Consider the following 19,555-nt stretch of genomic DNA (forward strand, 5'->3'; position numbering starts at 1 on the left):
CACATCTTTTTGACCATGCATGTTGTCATCTTCCCCTTATGTTTCACAAGTATGAAAATTAATCTTGATTATTCTCAGGTAAAATTCCTTGGGATTTTTAATCTTAAAGTTGCTACACCAATGTAATTTGTTCTTGAATTGTGGTGGTAATCAGTTATCTTTAACCTTTTTGAAAATGAGAAAAAAATAGGAAATTTTGAAACAAAATTATTTTAAAAAGTAAGTTTTCTCTTGTGGCATAGAACAGTACAGGCTGTTGTGCTGACCTTTTAACGTACTCGGCAAGTGCATTTTAACCCTCTGTCACACATAAGCCTTTAATTTTCTTTCATCCATGTGCATATCTAAGAGACTTAGAAAATCCTGATGTAACTGTCTCTACCACTACCCTGGTGGCATGTTCCATGGAACCATTGCTCTATGAAAAAAAGCTACTGTACCTCTGACATTCCACCCCCCTTCACTTTTCCCTCCAATTCCCTTAAAATTACACCCTTTGGTATTATCCTGTCTTGGGAAAAGTCTCTGTCAACTATATCTAACGCTCTTGTCATCTTATACACACACCTTTATTGAGTAAGCGTAGACGTAATTGTAGTTTTGTAAATATTATTAGTTTAAAATCCTGTTCAGAATTTTAATCTAAACATTTTCTTCCCATCCTAGAGGAAATGCTTTCTATCTCTAAGAAATTCGAAGGGTATATCCAGGATGCTGCAAAAGAGACACGGCTGAGTGAAGATCAGACCTTCCTGGAGAATGGGGAAGATTTATTAGAAGACAGTGATTCAATAAACAGCAAAGTGTTTACATCATCGTTTCTCGATGAGTCTGAGTCTGCGGACAGCACCTCTGAAGAGGACTCTGAGGGGGACTTTGAAGCCCTGGAGGATTTGCCAGAAAATAATGGGATCACGGAGTTGAGAAAACGCAACAAAGTGAATGAGTTTGTGAAATGAGTTGCTGTGTGTCTCTCTTCCATGTTATTGATTCATTTTGGTTGTTATTTAGATTCATGTGATTGATTTACAACTATTTAAAACACTCAGGTAGCACATATATTTTATTACCTCTACAATATATACTGAAGTATAGAAAGTATCATCTTGGTCTTTTGTAGCTAACATTATTTTCTTGCTTGAGGGTACTGATGTTTATGTATATATAAATTTCACTAATGAAAATATGTCAGTATTTCATTATTTAATCAATTCTTAATTGTAAATTGAGTGGCCATTGAATTACTATGTACATAATTGAAAAAAAACATTTTAAGAGAGATACAATAGTAATAGGCTCTAGCTGAACCAATGAATTCACACTACTCAATTACACTCATTTTACTTTAGGACCCAGAAATGGGACTTGCTGGGGAAAGCGAGTGGGTCAGATCTAGAAGTTATGAATTAGGGTCCATACATACAAGATCATTGGTGTTAGGTTCAGAGGGCTAGTTGCCAAAAAAAAAAGTGTCTCAAAACATGGGGAAATCTGCAACTCATTGCTGAAGGTGTAGGGAAAGCAGAAATGTTCATCAAGTTTAGAAGTGTCCTAAAGAACACAGGAGTAGGCCACTCAGCACTTCAAGCCTGCACCACCAACCACTATGATCATGGCTGATCTATGCTGGCCTCCCCAACTCCTTGACCTTTTAAATATTATCTCTATCCAGTTTAAAGGAGGTGAGTGGTGACATGATAGAGGTGTACACAATTGATAAGAGGCATAGATCTAGCAGACAGCCAGAGACGTTTTTCCAGGGCAGAAATAGCTAATACTGTACAAGGGGGCATGATTTTAATGTGATTGGAGGAAAGTACAGAGTGGAATTCAGAGCTTTTTTTACACAATGGTGGGTGTATGAAATGTTCTGGCAGGGGTGGTGATAGAAGTTCACAGAAGGATATTTCAGAAACTTGGATAGGGCACGGGGATGACAGAAAAATGATGTGCTATGTAGGAGGGAAGGGTTAGATTGATCTTGGAGTAGGTTAAAGGGTCAGCACACATCATGGGCCGAAGAGTCTGCTCTGTGCTGTAATGCTCTATGTACAGTAACTGTTTAAAATGCTCTGGCCTTCCCCAGGAGAGATCCACTATCCCCTGTGAGAAGAAACATGTAGGAACATTAGTTTGAAGTGACTGACTCTGTTTTGCAGTTAGGCTTCCTTTTGCAGGGTTTTCCTGCTAGTAGAAACATATCAACATCTGCCCCCTTGGTTCTTGTATGTTTGAATAAGATCAATCCCCATTCTTTTAAACTCCAAGGAATACAGAGCCAAATTGTCCAACCCTTTTCATACAAGAAGTTAGTGTGATGGGTCACCTCTGGACTGTCTCCAAAGCTAATGTAAACCTTAATTTTTAGCTAAGAGGACCAAAACTATGTGCCGTCTTCCAAAATGGCCCCACTAACAAGAGGACTTAAGGCACTTTAATCTCCAGGACACCTGAATGGGTTGCTTGCAGTGTGATTGGGCTGAATCTTTTTACAGCGAGGAATGTTTGCAATAATCCATGTATTTAATGGCATAAAATATAAATGAGATTGTGCAGATGCTGAGAATGAGATACTGGAGGAACTCAGCAAGTTGGGCAGCATCAGTGGAGGGGAATAAACAGGCACTAGGGCTGAAATCCTTCATTCAGATTCTAAACTAATGCTACTATGGTTATTGGTTTTTATCTTGTCACACACATTGAGGCTGCTGCTCTGATGAGAACAGTTTTGCATTGGATAAATTTTGAAGATCTAATTTATTCAAGTGCTCTTCTGCATTGTGAATTATGGTTCATTCAGTCAGGAGTTACTATTTCATGACAATACAGAACAAAACAATCTAATGTCTTTGCATATAGATGTTAAGATTTTTAAAGAAGATTTAGAGTAAATTTACATAATCTTATGATCAAGGAAAAGTATTGCTTTCGTAGCAGCAATTGAGTAGGTACAGTACAAAAGGCGCACCTTTCTTTCAAATTGAGCAGGATAGTTTTTGGAATGCCTTCAGCTTTTTTTGTTCCATTGTTTTGATTCTTCATTTTTTTGTGATCTTCCTGTTGATTTTTTATTACCTGCTATAAAGTAAATTATGTTTACTGTACTTAAGTATATTAATCATTGTAAAAAATAACTCAAATGCTCTTTCAATTAGTTCAAAACTTGAACTTGTCAAAATGTACTGTGTGTGTATAAAAATGTAAGGGCGTAAAATCGGCAATGAAAGGAATGGGATTACACCGCACTTTCCAGAAAAGAGTTCAAAGTAAATTTATTGTCAAAGTACATATATGTCACCTTGAGATTCATTTTCTTGTAGGCATTCACTGTAGAACAGAGAAATACAATAGAATCAGTGAAAAGCTGCAGGCATACTGAGAAATACCAATGTGCAAATTTTTTAAAAAAGTAAATAATGTTGAATAGTCCTTGAAAGTGAATCCATAGGTTGTAGAATCAGTTCAGGGTTGTAGTGGATGAAGTTTTCCATGCTGATTTAGGACTCGGAACCTGGTGGTTTTTGGACCCAAGGGTTCCTGTACCTTCTTCCCAATGGTAGTAGTGGGAACAGAGCATAGCCTGAATGATGGGGGTCCTTGATAATGGATGCTGCTTTCTTTTGGCAGCGCTCCTTGTAGATGTTCTGCATGGTGGGGAGGACTTTGCCTGTGATGGACTGGGCTGAGTCCACCATTCTATTGTAGACTTTCTGTTCGTGGGCTTTGGTGTTTCCATATCAGGCTGTGAGGCAACTAGTCAGGATACTCTCCACTGTGCATCTACAGAAGTTTTTGTCAGAGTTTTAGAAGACATGTAGAATCTGCACAAACTTCTAAGACAGTAGAGGTGTTGTGTTGCCTTCTTTGTGAAGGCACTAATGTGCTGGTCCTAGAATAATATATCTTGATATAACTTCTATAGATGTACCGTGGAGAGCATTCTGACAGGCTGCATCACTGTGGAGGGGGGCTACTGCATAGGACTGAAAGAAGCTGCAGAGGGTTGTAAATTTAGTTGCCTCCATCTTGAGTATTAGCCTACTAAATACCCAGAACGTCTTCAAGGAATGGTGTCTCAGAAAGGCAGTGTCCATTATTACGGACCTCCAGCACCCAGGGCATGCCCTTTTCTCACTGTTACCATCAAGTAGGAGGTACAGAAGCCTGAAGGCACACACTCAGTGATTCAGGAACAGCTTCTCCCCTCTGCCATCCGATTCTTAAATGGACATTGAACCCATGAACACTAGCTCACTTTGTTAATGTACAATTATTTCTGTTTTTTGCACAATTTTAATCTATTCCAATCACATACTGTAAATTTATTTATTTTCTTCTACATTATATATTGCATTGAACCACTGCTGCTAAGTTAACATGCTGGTGATAATAAACCTGATTCTGATTCTGATATAATGACGTAAAGGACTTTAAAGTTACTGACCCTGTTCCCCTCCTATCCCTTTATGAAGACTGGCTCACGGACTTCTGGTGTCTTCTTCCTGTAGTCAATAATCAGCTCATGGCCTAAAATCAAAAGGGCATAGAAGCAGAATTAGGCCATTCTGCCCATTTCATCATCGCTAATTTATCATCCCTCTCAACCCAATTCTCCTGCTTTCTCCCCATCTCCTTTGTACCCCTTACTAAACAAGATGGCATTAATCTCTGTTTTAAATATACCCAATGACTTTGCCTTCACAGCCATTGGTGGCAATGAATTTCACAGATTCACCATCTTTACAAAGTTTTCATCTCTATTCTAAATAGACATTCCACTATTCTGAGGCTGTGTCCTCTGGTCCCAAGCTCCCCAACTGTAGGAAATATCCTCTTCACTTCCACTTTATTTAGGCCTTTAAATATTCAATAGGGTTCAATGAGATCCCCCTCATTCTTTTGAACTCCAGTGAATACAGGCCCAGGGCCACCAAATGCTCTACCCATATTAACCTTTTCATTCCCAGGATAATTATTGTGCACTGCCTCTGGACTGTCTCCAGTGCCAGAACATTTTTTCTTACAGAAGGGGCTCAAAACTGCTCACAATACTTCAACTGCAGATTGATCAATGTTTTATAAAGCCTCAGTATTATATCCTTGCTCTTACATTCTAGTCCTCTCAAAATGAATGCTAGCATTGCATTTGCCTTCCTTGCTACCAATTCAACTTGCAAGTTGACCTTTATGTAACCCTGCACAAGGATCCCCAAGTCCCTCTGCACCACTAATTTTTGAAATTTCTCCCCATTTACAAAATAGCCCATAACTTTATTCCATTTACCAAAGTGCATGACTATACACTCCCCAACACTACATTCCATCAGCCACATTTTGCTCATTTGCCCAATCTGCTTAAGTCCTTCTGCAGATTCCCTGCCTTCCTTCTATCTTCGTTTTGTCTGCAAACTTGTACACAAAGCCATCAATTCTGCCATCAAAATCATTCACATATGAAAAGGAGTGGTCCTATTACTATTAGTCAACAGTAGCCATCCAGAAAATGCCCCTTCATTTCCACTCTTTGCCTTGTGCCAGTCGACCGATCTTCTATCCATGTTATTATCTTTCCTGTCATAACATGGGTTCTTGTTTGGTAGTCTCATATGTGGCACCTTGCCAAATTCCTTCTGAAAATCCAAGTAAGCTACATCCACTGACCCTTCTTTCACTACCCTGCCTGTTATTTCCTCAAAGAATTCCAACAGATTTGTCAGGCAAGATTTCCCCTTAAGAGACCATGCTGACTTTGGCCTGTTTTATTATGTGCGTCCAAGTAACTTTAAATCATATCCTTATAATGGACTGCAACGTCTTCCCAAACGCCGAAGTCGGGTTAATTTCCTTTCTTCTGCCTCCCTCTTAAAGGGTAGCGTGCCATTTGCAAATTTTCGTCTTCTGGAACCATCCAGGGGGTCAGTGTGGGCATGGTGGAGGATTACAAATACCTGGGGATACGAATTGACAATAAACTGGACTGGTCAAAGAACACTGAGGCTGTCTACAAGAAGGGTCAGAGCAGTCTCTATTTCCTGAGGAGACCGAGGTCCTTTAACATCTGCCGGACGATGCTGAGGATGTTCTACGAGTCTGTGGTGGCCAGTGCTATCATGTTTGCTGTTGTGTGCTGGGGCAGCAGGATGAGGGTAGCAGACACCAACAGAATCAACAAACTCATTCGTAAGGCCAGTGATGTTGTGGGGATGGAACTGGACTCTCTCACGGTGGTGTCTGAAAAGAGGATGCTGTCTAAGTTGCATGCCATCTTGGTCAATGTCTCCCATCCACTACATAATGTACTGGGTGGGCACAGGAGTAGATTCAGCCAGAGACTCATTCCTCCAAGATGCAGCACAGAGCGCCATAGAAAGTCATTCCCACCTGTGGCCATCAAATTTTACAACTCCTCCCTTGGAGGGTCAGACACCCTGTGCCGATAGGCTGGTCCTGGATTTATTTCGTAATTTACTGGCATAATTTACATATTACTATTTAACTATTTATGGTTCTATTACTATGTAAGGGGGTTTCGATTTTTATGTTACTGCGGAGGCTAATTAAAATGGCGTTTTTGTTATGTTAATCTGGGGAATGCGGCTTTGTTGTGCTTTAACGCTGAGAAAGTTTGCGCTAGCAGCTTATTGTGGTTTAGAGGGTGATAAGAGGGTGCTATTAACCAATTGGGATAGTTGTTATGGTTTTGGTGTATTTGAAGATACTGTATGCGCGGGGTTTTGGGGCAGAAGGCAGGAGAGCGAGACAGAGGATGGACCAGGTGCTGTGAGTCCGCTAACGGGGTCGGACCCCGAGCGGGACGTTCGGCGAGGAGACGGAGACGGACTCGTGTGGAGCGTCTGGTCGACCACCGTTGTTGGTCCCAGGCGGCCGGTCGAGGTGGTCCGAGGGGGTCGCAGGGTGAAGAAGAAGGTCCTTGAGCTCCAACGGTTTTTGTGCACGAAGAGATTGAACTTTGATAAGTGTGGCGCCTTTTATTTTCCTTTTATATTTTATTCTCTTTTAATTATATAGTTCCAGTAATATCTATAAACTGTAAATCATTTAATTGCATCTGGTGTAATGTCTGTTATTTGGGCGGGGTGGGGTACCTCACACAGCATCCACACAAACGAATTACCCAGTTTGGAGGGGCCGAGGCTGTTTCCCTAGACGACAGCGAGCCGAGCGACCCTGAGGGTGGCCAGGGGGGCTACAACTATTTATTATTTATGAAGCAACTGTGACAAAAAACAATTTCCCCCTGGGATCAATAAAGTATGACTATGACATTCCAGAATCCAGTGATTCTTAAAAGATCATTAATAATGCCTCCATAATCTTTTCAGCTATCTGTTTCAGAACACTGGGGTGTTCAGCCAGCTTTTCAACCTCCCTCTTATATGATGATTCGTGATCACCTTTGATTCTGCCACCAATACTGGTGTTGTCTGACTTTTGCAAACTTCTGTGCTATTCAAGCAGATAACGGCAATCACTTGTTTCCATGGCAACCCGGGTCTTATCCAATCAATGATATCTCTCTTGTCTGCTCCTTATCCTCTGTATCTCAAAAAAAATGTGTTCTCCACTTTTGCGGTTGTCATGGAGCTTCTTTTGTCCACATTATACTGTAATGATTCTCAGCATAACTACATTTCTTTTACTTTTTCCTAATTTATATTAAAAAAAACATTAATTTTATTGTGATCTGAAATGCAATGCTCAGAATGATACCGGAAGCAAAATAAACAGTAACATTCTTAAGAAATTAGATACACTGCCGAGTGTGTTGAAGGCGCGAGGTTGCTAATCGCTTTAATCAACTATTCATAGCCTAGGTGCAATAATTATGTGACAAATCCTGTGGTAAACCACAGAATTTCGGCTGAATACTGCTTTGCAGTACTGAGGGACTGCCGCGTTGTTGGAGAGGTGGAATTTCAGTTAAAGATGTTAAATCAATTCACTCTCGGATTGCTTTGACAAGTATTGTTCTGGTGCATTGGCCATTATTTTCCACTCATTACTAAAACAGATAATCTCTTTGGTTTAATCACGGTACAATTCATGGAAGATTGATGTATGTGAATTGTCTGTTGTCTTTCTCACAGTCGCGATTATATGATTTTCTTGGCTTGAAACTTTCTGAAAAGCGATAAACTATACTATGAAAATACAAGTTTTAGGTATAAAATTTTCCAGAGTGACGTTTCTTAGCATGTTGAGCTGCATCACCGATCCTTTTCAAACCGATGCCCAGGGAACAAAGAGCGGTGAACAGCAATTCCTCGTACACTGTTTGGCGCATGGGCATTAGGGTCCCGGAAGCCCTGGGCCGAGAAAACTGGCGCGAGGAGCAGGTCGTCATGGCAACGCGCATAGGTCGAGGTGGAGTAGTCGCCAGGTGAGTGGTAGGCGGCGGGCACTGACGTCAGTGGACAGGCCAGGTGAACCCACCCCAGGTTTGTGTAACCCTGATCCTTTGGTTGTGCATTCCCAACGGTTCATGATGTGTGTCGTGTAAAAAAGATCTGCTAATTTTTTTTTTGGTGCGGGTGTCTTATTTTTACAGAATTGACCATTTAAAATGGATCTAGAAGTAAAAGGCTTTGGGACATCAAGGAACGGAGGCCGACAGAAATCAGCTCAGGTACACTCACAGGAAAATTGGGAGCTAAACACTTAAACGTCTACAGAGTTATGAAAAACGAGGCCTGACAAAGATGTTTGATGTTTGGTCAATTATTGTTACACGTTATGAGGTACAGTGCAAAGCTTTGTTTTGCGTGGAATTCAGTAAGATCATTTCATCACATCAGTACATCGAGGTAGTACGAGGGAAAGGCAACAACGCTGTTTAGAATATAGGATTACAGTTACGAAGAAAGTCCAGTGCAGGTAGACAATAAGTTGCAAGGCCATGATGAGATGGCTTGTGAGGCCCAGAGCCCATCTTAATATACAGGAGGTCCGTTCAGTTGTAATATTACAGCACGGTAGAAGCTGTCCTCGAGTCTGCTGGTACATGCTTTCATATTTTTGTAACTTCTGCCCAATGGGATGGAGGACAAGAGAGAACGTATGAGGTGGGCGGGATCTTTCTTTATTTTGGCTGCTTTAACAATGCAGGGAGAAGTGTACATAGAATCCATGCCGGGGAGGCTGGTTTCCATGATGTGCTGAGCTGTGTCCACAACTCTGCAGTTTCTAGTAGTGTCGGGCAGAGTAGTTGCCATACCAAGCTGAGATGCATCCAGATGTTGTCTTCTGTGATGAATCTGCAAAAATTGGTGAGGGTCAAAGGAGACATGCCAAACTTCTTTAGCCTGCTGACGAAGTTGGTGCTGGTTTACCTTCTTGGGCATAGCCTCTGTGTGATGGTTCTTTCTGTCCATTCAGAGGCACCCAAAAGAGCTTCTCAGTCCAGATGACAGATCCCTAAAGAACATAAACATCTGGAGCTGCCGCATGCTCCTCTGCCTTTAAAGCCTTCATTGCTGTCTATCACTTGATCTTCTACCTCAGTTCTATTTTCCTGATTATCCCCATATGCCTGGATTCCTTTTATAATCCAGAAGTCAGTTTGTCTTTGAGTGAACTCAATGGCAGGAGTAAATGCTGGGAGAAGCGCTGAAGTCTCAGTGCAGCCACTATCACAGTCAATGCCTCCATTGCCACTGAACACTAGGCGTTCAGCTTTGAGTGACAGCTTCTTGAAAGTTATTTGTTGTTCGAGGAGGAACTATAATTGACATTGAAGCACTGTAGGAGAATGTATTGAACTCTTTGGTACATTAATCATCAAGAACAATAGCCCCATTTGCCTTTACTGAATAGATAATAGACATAGAAGACATAGACATAGAATAGTACAGCACAGTACTGGCCCTTCGGCCCACAATGTTCTGCCGACCCTCAAACCCTGCCTCCCTTATAAGCCCCCACCTTAGATTCCTCCAGTATTAGTCTCTTAAACTTCACTAGTGTATCTGCCTCCACCACTGGCTCAGGCAGTGCATTCCACGCACCAACCACTCTCTGAGTAAAAAACCTTCCTCTAATATCCCCCTTGAACTTCCCACACCTTACCTTAAAGCCATGTCCTCTTGTATTGAGCAGTGGTGCCCTGGAGAAGAGGCGCTGGCTATCCACTCTATCTATTCCGCTTATTATCTTGTACACCTCTATCATGTCTCCTCTCATTCTTCTTCTCTCCAAAGAGTAAAGCCCTAGCTCCCTTAATCTCTGATCATAATGCATACTTTCTAAACCAGGCAGCATCCTGGTGAATCTCCTCTGTACCCTTTCCAATGCTTCCACATCCTTCCTATAGTGAGGTGACCAGAACTGGACACAGTACTCCAAGTGTGGCCTAACCAGAGTTTTATAGAGCTGCATCATTACATCGCGACTCTTAAACTCTATCCCTCGACTTATGAAAGCTAACACCCCATAAGCTTTCTTAACTACCCTATCCACCTGTGAGGCAACTTTCAGGGATCTGTGGACATGTACCCCGAGATCCCTCTGCTCCTCCACACTACCAAGTATCCAGCCATTTACTTTGTACTCTGCCTTGGAGTTTGTCCTTCCAAAGTGTACTACCTCACACTTCTCAGTGTTGAACTCCATTTGCCACTTCTCAGCCCAATTCTGCATCCTATCAATGTCTCTCTGCAATCTTTGACAATCCTCTACACTATCTACAACACCACCAACCTTTGTGTCATCTGCAAACTTGCCAACCCACCCTTCTACCCCCACATCCAATAAGTAAACTATTTTTAAAGAATACTAAGTATTTCATAATTTATTGAGCTATTAGGTGCCAGAGCAAATGATTGGGACAGTTACAATAAGAGCATTTGGACAGGTATATGGATAGGAAAAGTTTAGAGAGATATGGGATAATTGTGGACAAATGGGACTAGTGTAGATGAGCATTTTTGGTTGGCATGGATGAATTGAGCCAATGGTTTTATTTGTGTGCTGTATAATTCCATGACTCTCGCTTTTTTATTCACTTACTTTTTATTATCTGTCACACCAACTGTTTATTTATTTTCCTCTCTGTTACTTTAGTTATATCAGGACCTCACTAAACATGCAAACACGAGGAAATCTGCAGATGCTGGAAATTCAAGCAACACACACCAAAGTTGCTGGTGAATGCAGCAGGCCAGGCTCTAGGATGCTGCCTGGCCTGTTGCGATCACCAGCAACTTTGATGTGTGTTCCTCACTAAACATGTTCAGTTTCTTGTGCTGGTTTATTTTGCTGCCTACTAGTATATGTAATTGTTATAATTTCATTTATATTTAATAATGTTGGTTCCTTTCAAATTATCATTTAGAAATAATTGGCTTTGTAAATATATTTTTCTAAATAGGGTTGGAGGATCAGTTCCAGCGTTGCTTATGGCCCACGTCCCGATGAGTAAGTCTCTGATGTTAAATTTACTAGTGAGTTTATCTTTTCAACTTTGCTTTTCTTTGATATGAGATGCACTATTGGGGCCCATGGATTATTTTGGGAGAAATTAGAGTTATGAGATTCTAGCTTCTAACTAACTAGGTTTGTTTAATGAGAGGACCAGTGTGGGAAAAGAGCGATTTTGGTTGTGAGGGGTCAAAGAAGATGTGACTGAGATGTGAGATGGCGGCATGTTCAGATGCAGCGGCTTCTACGGGGTCAACCAAAGGTATTTTTGTTTTTTCTTACTATTGCAAGACCCTGCTGGACATTAAGAACTTAAAGTACTACAGGTCTACCCCATCAGCGAGTTGCTTGTTGGCAGAGAGACTGAAGGAGCTGGATTTGGTGGACTGTGTTGCTGCCTGCTTTAGAGAGGCATCAGGGTTGGTGAAGGTGGTATGCAGTCTAGCAGCGGTTGATTGTCTTTATTGATTTCCTTGTGATCACAAAATCCCTTTGGACATTGGTAATGTGGAATGCTGAAAGTCTAGTTCACTGGTTTATTGACAGAACCGACGGCGGGGGAGCCTTTTGGCTTTGGTCGTAGTGAGAGCTAGGTCTCAAGCCGCAGTGTTGCCTGCTTGGAGCCGTCCAGGAGTGTGGTGTCAGATTTGGTGCTGGAGGCAGTGTGGCGTTGTGTCCATGCTGGTGTTGATACTGCCTGCAGTGTTCGTTTGACATGGTCTCAAGCCATGCTGATGCTTGTTTTCAGCTGCTGAGGAGAGAGGCATCAGAGTCAGTGCTGGAAGAACATCCATGCTGGCATTGATGCTGCCCTCCAGTGTTCACTTAGCAGAATACAGCTGTATTGTGTTCAAATGCAGACTGCTGCAACATTCATGGACTCAGGGACTTGGACTATTTTTTTTGTTGTGTACCTGTATTTTACTGCTACCTTATATGTGCTATGTGTTCCTTGTGCTGTGTATGACTATTGGTACTGTGTTTTGCACCTTAGCCCTCGAGTAACACTGTTTTGTTTGACTTTATTCATGGATAATCATGTACAATTGAACTTGAATGGACAATAACATTCTTCTTTCTGATTGCCTGCAGCCAATAGCTTGTCTTTCAGGATAGCAATGATACTTTGAATAGTTTCTTCCCGCAGGCAGTAAACTGATCAACCATTAATTAACCCTCACAACCCCCTCTATCTCTTACTTCACTCACTGCACTGCAAACACTTTAAGCCATATCTTATAATGCAGTTCACATCATTTGCTGGTATTTATGTGTTTCTTGTTGTTGTTATTCCTCTCTGCACCTTGTAACGCATCGGGTGGCAACTTTGCTGTTTCTTTAGCATTTTATCTGTTTTCTACAAGGTCGACGCTCAACTGAGCATAGATAGAAAACGTGCAAGGAGCTGGCCAGGTTCGAACCCAGGATCACTGGCCTCGAATCCAGTGCTGATGCCACTGCACCAGTGGCTGGCATTTATGTATTGATGTACATCTTATTCCATATCCATGCCTTAACCTCTAAGTTTATTTTTATATACTTCTTTATTATTTACAACTATTGAACGTTTTTTATTGCATGTTGTGTCCCGACCATACACCACAACAAATTCCTAGTACATATAAATGTATATGGAGAATAATGTTGATCTGGGTGTTGCTGTTGCATAAAAAAGTAAAAAGACTTTTACTCTCGCAGCCTCAATATACAACAGCACTGTGAGCCCTGTAAGTTCCTGCTTGCCTCCCTCCATAGCTGTTGCCAGCATCAGTCCTCCCTCTCCTCACTCCATCTACCTCTCAGTTTTGTTCTCTGTGCCTCCATCTATCATCCACCTGCCACAGTCTCCTAACTCTACCTCCATTCCCTCCTCCACCTGTCTGTCATCATTCACCCTCCTCAGGCTCCTGTTTTAGCATGCTGCCTCTCCTCTTTATACTTGCCATCCCCACTCTCAGTCCCGATGCAGTGCTTTGACCCAAACCTTCCCTCCCTTTCCCCACAGATACTGTTCAACCTGCTGAGTTCCTCCAGTAGATTGATTGTTGCTCCAAATTCTAGCATCTGCAGTCTCTTGAGTCTGTCAGTGGTGTTTGTTGTCCACTTTGTTTAGATCGCACTTGGAGTATTGTGTTTAGTTCTGGTTGCCTCATTTATGGACGTGGAAGCTTTAGAGAGGTTGCAGAAGATTTTTTTACCAGGATGCTGCCTGGATTAGAGAGTGTGTCTTATGAAGATAGGTTGAGTGAGCTATGGCTTTTCTCTTTGGAGTGAAGGAGAATCAGATGTGTATAAGATGCTAAGAGGCATAGACAGAGTGGACAGCAGGAGACTTTTTCCCAGGGTGGAAATGGCAAGCAGGCATAATTTTAAAATTATTGAACGAAAGTATAGGGTGGATGTCAGAGGTAGGTTTTTTACATAAAGAGTAGCGAGTTCATGGAAAGCACTGCCAGGAGTGGTGGAAGAGGCAAATACTTTAGAGATATTTAAGAGACTGTTAGGCTACGTCCACACTAGACCAGATAATTTTGAAAACGCCGGTTTCGCGTAAAAACGATAAGCGTCCACACCAGGCGTTTTTGAAAATATCTCCATCCACATTAAAATGAATACTTGGGTGAATCTCCTCCTACTGGGCATGTGCAGGACACATCTACAGAAAACAAGCAAAGAAGAAACAGTATACTTGGTGCGCGTTTTTCCAGTTACAGACTAGAAAAACTTAAAAGGAAATTGCCAAACGAAAGACTTGGTGCGCATTTGTCCAGAAACATTTCCTTCAGCCATAGTCTCTTCACTGATGAAAGGGACGACAGCTACAACCAAATGCAATAATGCTTGTTACTGGGCAAAAGTGAAATTTGCTGTTACCTCATTTGTTTGCCTTTACTTTTGCCATGTCTTTCTGTATTATTTTGCTGTATTTAACATGTGCAATAAAACAAGTTACTGGGCAAAAGTGACAATTGCATCTATTGAATGTTTGCACGAGCAATACATAATAAAGCACCTTGTTAAATGTATAAAACATGTCTGCATCAGTGTTATCTTGTATTTCCATACAATGCTACATTAGGCTGTTACCTTACACATCTATTGTCAGATATTGTTGTGGTGTTGGAGGTTGCGTTCAAGAAAACAATGAAATGCTGCACTGCCGCCACCATTTGTTCTGGCACGTCATGACAGCGGTTTTAAAAATAACTGGTTACCCTGTATACACTACGCCAGATATTAGGCGTTTTCAGATTTATTCACTCTGGAGAGCGTTTCTGAAAAGCTCTGTTTTCGGGGGAGGAAAACGCCATTTCAGTGTGGATGGAGGGTCAAAACGAAGAGGAAAATGCTTTGGTTACAGATTTATCTGGTCTAGTGTGGACATAGCCTTAGATAGGCATATGGATAAATGTAAAAAAGTGGGGAGGGAAGGGTTAGATTGATTTTAAATCAAGTTAAAGGGTCAGCACAACATCATGGGCTGAAGGGGCTTTACTGTGCTCTACCGGTGGTTGCTGATGAGAAAATGATGTTGAGTTGGCACTGCAGTCTGTGTGGCGAAGCCTCTCAGCGGCAGTGTTGATTTGGAGATCCAAGGGGTTCGTCCAATGACAACAAGACACTCAATTATATATTTAAATCAGATTGACAGAGTGGTAATGGTACTTCCCTGGACTTGGTGCACTAGCAGCTGTGACTGTTGGAGGACTGCAGTTTAGACCATAAGACCATTAGAAATAGGAGCAGAATTAGGCCACTTGGCCCATTGAGTCTGCTGCACCATTCCATCATGGCTGATTTATCCCCCTCAATTCCATTCTGCCTTTTCCCCTAACCTTTGACAGCCTTGCTAATCAAGAACCAATTAACATCTGCTTCAAATATATCCAATGACTTGGCCTCCTTCACAACCATCTGTGGCAATGAATTCCACAGATTTACCACCCTTCAACTAAAGAAATTCCTCCTTGTCTCTCTTCTAGAGGGACTTCCTTCTATTCTGAGGCTGTATCTCTGGTCCTAGACTCCCCCACTAGAGGAAACATCCTCTCCATGTCCACTTTATCTAGGCCTTTCTATTTAGACTCTATTTAGGAGGTGTCCTTGAAGAAGGTTTGGTGAGTTACGTTTGTTGGAGGCACACTCTGCGGCTCCCGTACTGTATGTTGAAGGGAGAACATATTGTTGAACACTCATAGTGGATTCTGGTTTATTAGTCCATCAGTTATTCAGGACAGGTGCTTATTTGGGACTGCTCTTAAAGAACAAAAACTAATTGAGAAAATAGCTGGGATTCCCTTCAGTTATTTAGGACATGATGCCACTTAATTGGGACAGGAGACTTACCAAACAGTTTCTAACGAGCTTCAGTTGTGTAAATTTGTGTGGCCATTAGACACTACACTGTGCTTCAAGTGAGCAATTTTAAAATAACATCAGTTGCATGTGTTCGTGTTCAAAATGCAGTGATTTTTGTAAGTGTTAGTTGGTGAAAAATAAACAGTAAGATGATTTAGAATTACTTTGCTCACTGCAGTTTCAAGTGTTTAAGCTTGGAGATGCTAGAATGATACGATTTCACTACTTCAACAAGTTAGGAACTATGAAAAATTTGAAGGTATCAACCATCATCTTGAATGTTACAATGAAAATGAAGACCTGGAGGTTGGAATTGTTGATTGAAAGCAGTCCATTATCTGCACTAGGTATCTGCACTAATTTTGTTAACTTACTGTCAATCAGAAGAACATGGCAGCATGTTGGTTGTCTGTTGTATCTGCAGGAAAGTTTTTAAAGTTGAAAGGCCCACTGGCTCTGTTCACTTTCTCAACTTCAGCTGTCCTGGTCTGGTGGTACGAATAGTCGAAACTGAGGTCTTCCTTGGTTGAAGTGGATAATCATGACTTCTTCTATGTTTTGTCATACCCTTCACTCTCCACAAAGCGTTTTGGAACCACCTTGGGCCGTTGGATCTCACTGATGATCAGATCCGCCCTGTCTGCCAGAGCTGAGTTCATATGCTGGGACAGGCATATCCCTATTTCACCATGGTGTGAGGCCCGGTGGCTACCCTCACCTGGTGTAGCCTCCTTGTCGAAGTGGTGTACCGGGGTGTGGCTGCTCTTGCATGCAAACAGCTACATGGAGCTACAGGTGAGAGCTGAGTGACTGGTGGGGATCAAGTGAGCTGCCCCAGAATGGACATGACAAGCTCCGCACCAGAGGCGCTGCCCTTCCCTGGACACCCCACACATGGCAGTGGACACGAGATAAATTCCTCTGTTGGTAACTATTAGGAACTAATACACAGTTTTGTAGTACTGTAGTAGCATTGGCAGTATTCTAATTTGCTCCGTATTTCTTTTAAATACATAATTCATTACTCAGTTAAGTGGTAGTTCGTCTTTTTTTTAATACATTTTTAACTATTTCCATGAAACTTCAGCTAATTGGAGCAGCTATTTAATTGGGCCGAAATGTACTGGTCCTGATGTGTCCCAATTAATTGGAATCCACTGTACTTGTATAACAGCAGTTTTTTTTCCTTCATTTCAGTGTGCCTGTGTTAGATTTGGGGAAACTTGGTGATTTGGACGGTGAGGTAAGTAGCTAATCACTCTCTAGAATTCTATTTGCAATAAATTCTCATGCCAGGAATGAGATGGTTTGAACATTTTCCCTAATATGGATTACACATGCCTAGATATGCATATTGCCTGATGTTTAAAGAATGCTGGCTTTTTGAAGTGCATGCCTTTTGAATGATTTGGATAAAGATGAGATTAGATTGACTTTATTTGTCGTATGTACATCGAAACATAAAGTGAAATGTGTCGTTTGTGTCAGCAATCCAACACGGTCTGAGGATGTGCTGGGGGGTAGCCTGCAAGTGTTCCCATATTTCTGGTGCCAGCATAGCATTCCCACGATTTACTAAGCCTAACTTGTACATCTTTGGATAAGACCATAAGACATAGGAGCATAATTAGGCCATTAGTCTCATTAGTCTGCTCCGCCATTTCATCATGGCTGATCCCAGATCCCACTCAACCCCATACACCTGCATTCTCACCATATCCCTTGATGGCCTGAACAATCAGGAATCTTATCAATTTCTGCTTTGAATCTACCCATGGACTTGGCCTCCGCTGCAGTCTCTGGCAGAGCATTCCACAGATCCTTTGGCTAAAAAAAGTCCTCCTTACTTCTATTCTAAAAGGTCGCCACTCAATTTTGAGGCTGTGCCCTCCAGTTCTGGATACCCCCACCAGAGGAAACATCTTCTCCATATTTATCTTATCTAGTCCTTTCAAAATTCGGTGGGTTTCAATGAGATCCCCATGCATTTTTTGAGATTCCAATGAGTACAGGCCCAAAGCAGTAAACGTTCCTCGTATGTAAACCCCTTCATGAATGTGGAGCACATTAAAGCAGCTGGAGGAAACCCACGCAGTCACAGAGAGAATGTACAAAACTCCTTACAGACAGCAGTGGGAAATGAACCCCAATCTTACAGCTGGCGTTATAGAGGAGGGGACCGGTTTAATATTGACAATATTCTTGCGGACAGCCGACGGTGGGGTGGGTTGGGGTGTTCAAGTTCAACAGTGCGTGACAGGGAATGAGGAAAGGTGCAGCTGAGTCATATCGTTTCATATCGCCAAATCATATTGTTTCCTTGGTTGGGGACCACTGCTATAGAGCACTACACTAACCGCTATGCTGCTGTGCTGATAGGAAAACTAAATAGCCTAAATACTGTAGTGGTACTGCAGTAAAAGTAGAGCATTCTCCAGAATGTTGATGTGTTAGGAACTTTCTATGATGTTTTTTCATCACAATTGTCTGTACGGAGTTTGTACGTTCTCCCCGTGACTGCATGGGTTTCCCCCAGGTGCTCCGGGTTCCTTCCACATTCCAAAGACATATGGGTTAGCAGGTTAATTGGTCATAGGGTGTAATTGGGCAGCGCAGGCTTGTTGGGCTGGAAGGGCCTATTACTGTGTTGTATCTTAAAATTTAAAAAACATCAAATTTAATTGTCATTGTTTGACAACTGAGCAATGATTTTTGACTGGAGTAACACAGAGACAAGGCGGTCAGTTCATCGAGTACAAGGTGGTTTTGGCCTACCAGAGGCACGCTCTGTTCTGAGCTCAATCCCCAGTAATCCCCAATTCTTCCAAAGGCTAACAACTGCTTAAACATTTTCTCTGCTGAAACCTTCAGCAATGGTGTTTAGCATAGACTAACAGTCCTCTCCAAGGATGCTTTTACAAAGTGTCTTCGAACATTTTAATACATTAAAAGCAGTCTTAAAGTGTGACTTCTTGTCATTATATAGATTGAATAGGGGGATAAATGTATTTAGAAAGAACACTTTCATGGAGAAACAGTGGAGTATGTTCAAGATAGTATCAACATGCTATAGTAATTGTTATTTAATTGACCTTAGAAATGCAAAACTAGATGAAGTTCCTTTAGCCAGAGGATGTGGAATCTGTGGAATTCATTGCCACAGATGGCTGTGGAGGCCATGTCATTGGGTATATTTAAGGTGGAGGTTGATAGGTTTTTGACTTGTAGTGGCATCACTGTTATGGGGAGAAGGCAGAAGAATGAGGGATAATAAATCAGCCATATTGGAATGGCAGAGCAGACTGGATGGGCCGAGTGGGCTAACTTTGCTCTTGTGTCTTATGATCTTTGTTTCCTGTTTAGTAACACCAGTATGAATCTTGTCCTTGCAGAGTGATTTGTTATATACACCTATTATGTCTGCAAAACCTCGACTGGCTTCTCCGGATTCTACCTCAACTGTAAGCTGGGGCACGCCTTTGCCATCTGCACATGCAGTGTACCACTCCTACCGTCAGGTATGTTATTGTGAGTAAATGGTTGACAGTGGTTATGGTCTGCAGTTTACAATGTTTGTTCTTATGGCATGTGTATGTGCATAGTTATATTATTGGATTATATTATTGGCCAAGTCATTGGGCGTATTTAAGGCAGAGATTGATAGGTATCTGAGTAGCCAGGGCATCAAAGGTTATGGTGAGAAGGCGGGGCAGTGGGACTAAATAGGATAAAATGGATCAGTTTATGATAAAATGGCAGA

General features: G+C 41.8%; 2 protein-coding genes across 13 annotated transcripts in view; both read left to right on the forward strand.

The window, feature by feature from the left end:
• LOC140202789 (uncharacterized) overlaps positions 1 to 4,393 on the forward strand; it is a 52,201-nt gene extending 47,808 nt beyond the window's left edge. For all 4 annotated transcript variants that reach the window (XM_072268128.1, XM_072268129.1, XM_072268130.1 and 1 more), the window contains one exon: positions 667 to 4,393. In XM_072268128.1, coding sequence (XP_072124229.1) covers positions 667 to 959 — 293 coding nt within the window. In that variant the 3' untranslated portion in view covers positions 960 to 4,393. The remainder of the gene's footprint in view (positions 1 to 666) is intronic.
• A 3,990-nt stretch (positions 4,394 to 8,383) lies between these two features.
• The window catches only part of caps2 (calcyphosine 2), a 60,134-nt gene continuing 48,962 nt past the window's right edge, over positions 8,384 to 19,555 (forward strand). For 5 of the 9 annotated variants that reach the window (XM_072268132.1, XM_072268136.1, XM_072268139.1 and 2 more), the window contains exons 1-5: positions 8,384 to 8,459; positions 8,570 to 8,647; positions 11,387 to 11,433; positions 16,993 to 17,038; positions 19,188 to 19,313. In XM_072268132.1, coding sequence (XP_072124233.1) covers positions 8,585 to 8,647; positions 11,387 to 11,433; positions 16,993 to 17,038; positions 19,188 to 19,313 — 282 coding nt within the window. In that variant the 5' untranslated portion in view covers positions 8,384 to 8,459; positions 8,570 to 8,584. Of the gene's footprint in view, positions 8,460 to 8,569; positions 8,648 to 8,686; positions 8,760 to 11,386; positions 11,460 to 16,992; positions 17,039 to 19,187; positions 19,314 to 19,555 lie in introns of those variants that run through there. The other 4 variants (XM_072268134.1, XM_072268135.1, XM_072268141.1 and 1 more) reach the window with 4 other exon arrangements.

This window comes from Mobula birostris, chromosome 9 (genome assembly GCF_030028105.1).
Source record: "Mobula birostris isolate sMobBir1 chromosome 9, sMobBir1.hap1, whole genome shotgun sequence".
NCBI lineage: Eukaryota > Metazoa > Chordata > Chondrichthyes > Myliobatiformes > Myliobatidae > Mobula > Mobula birostris.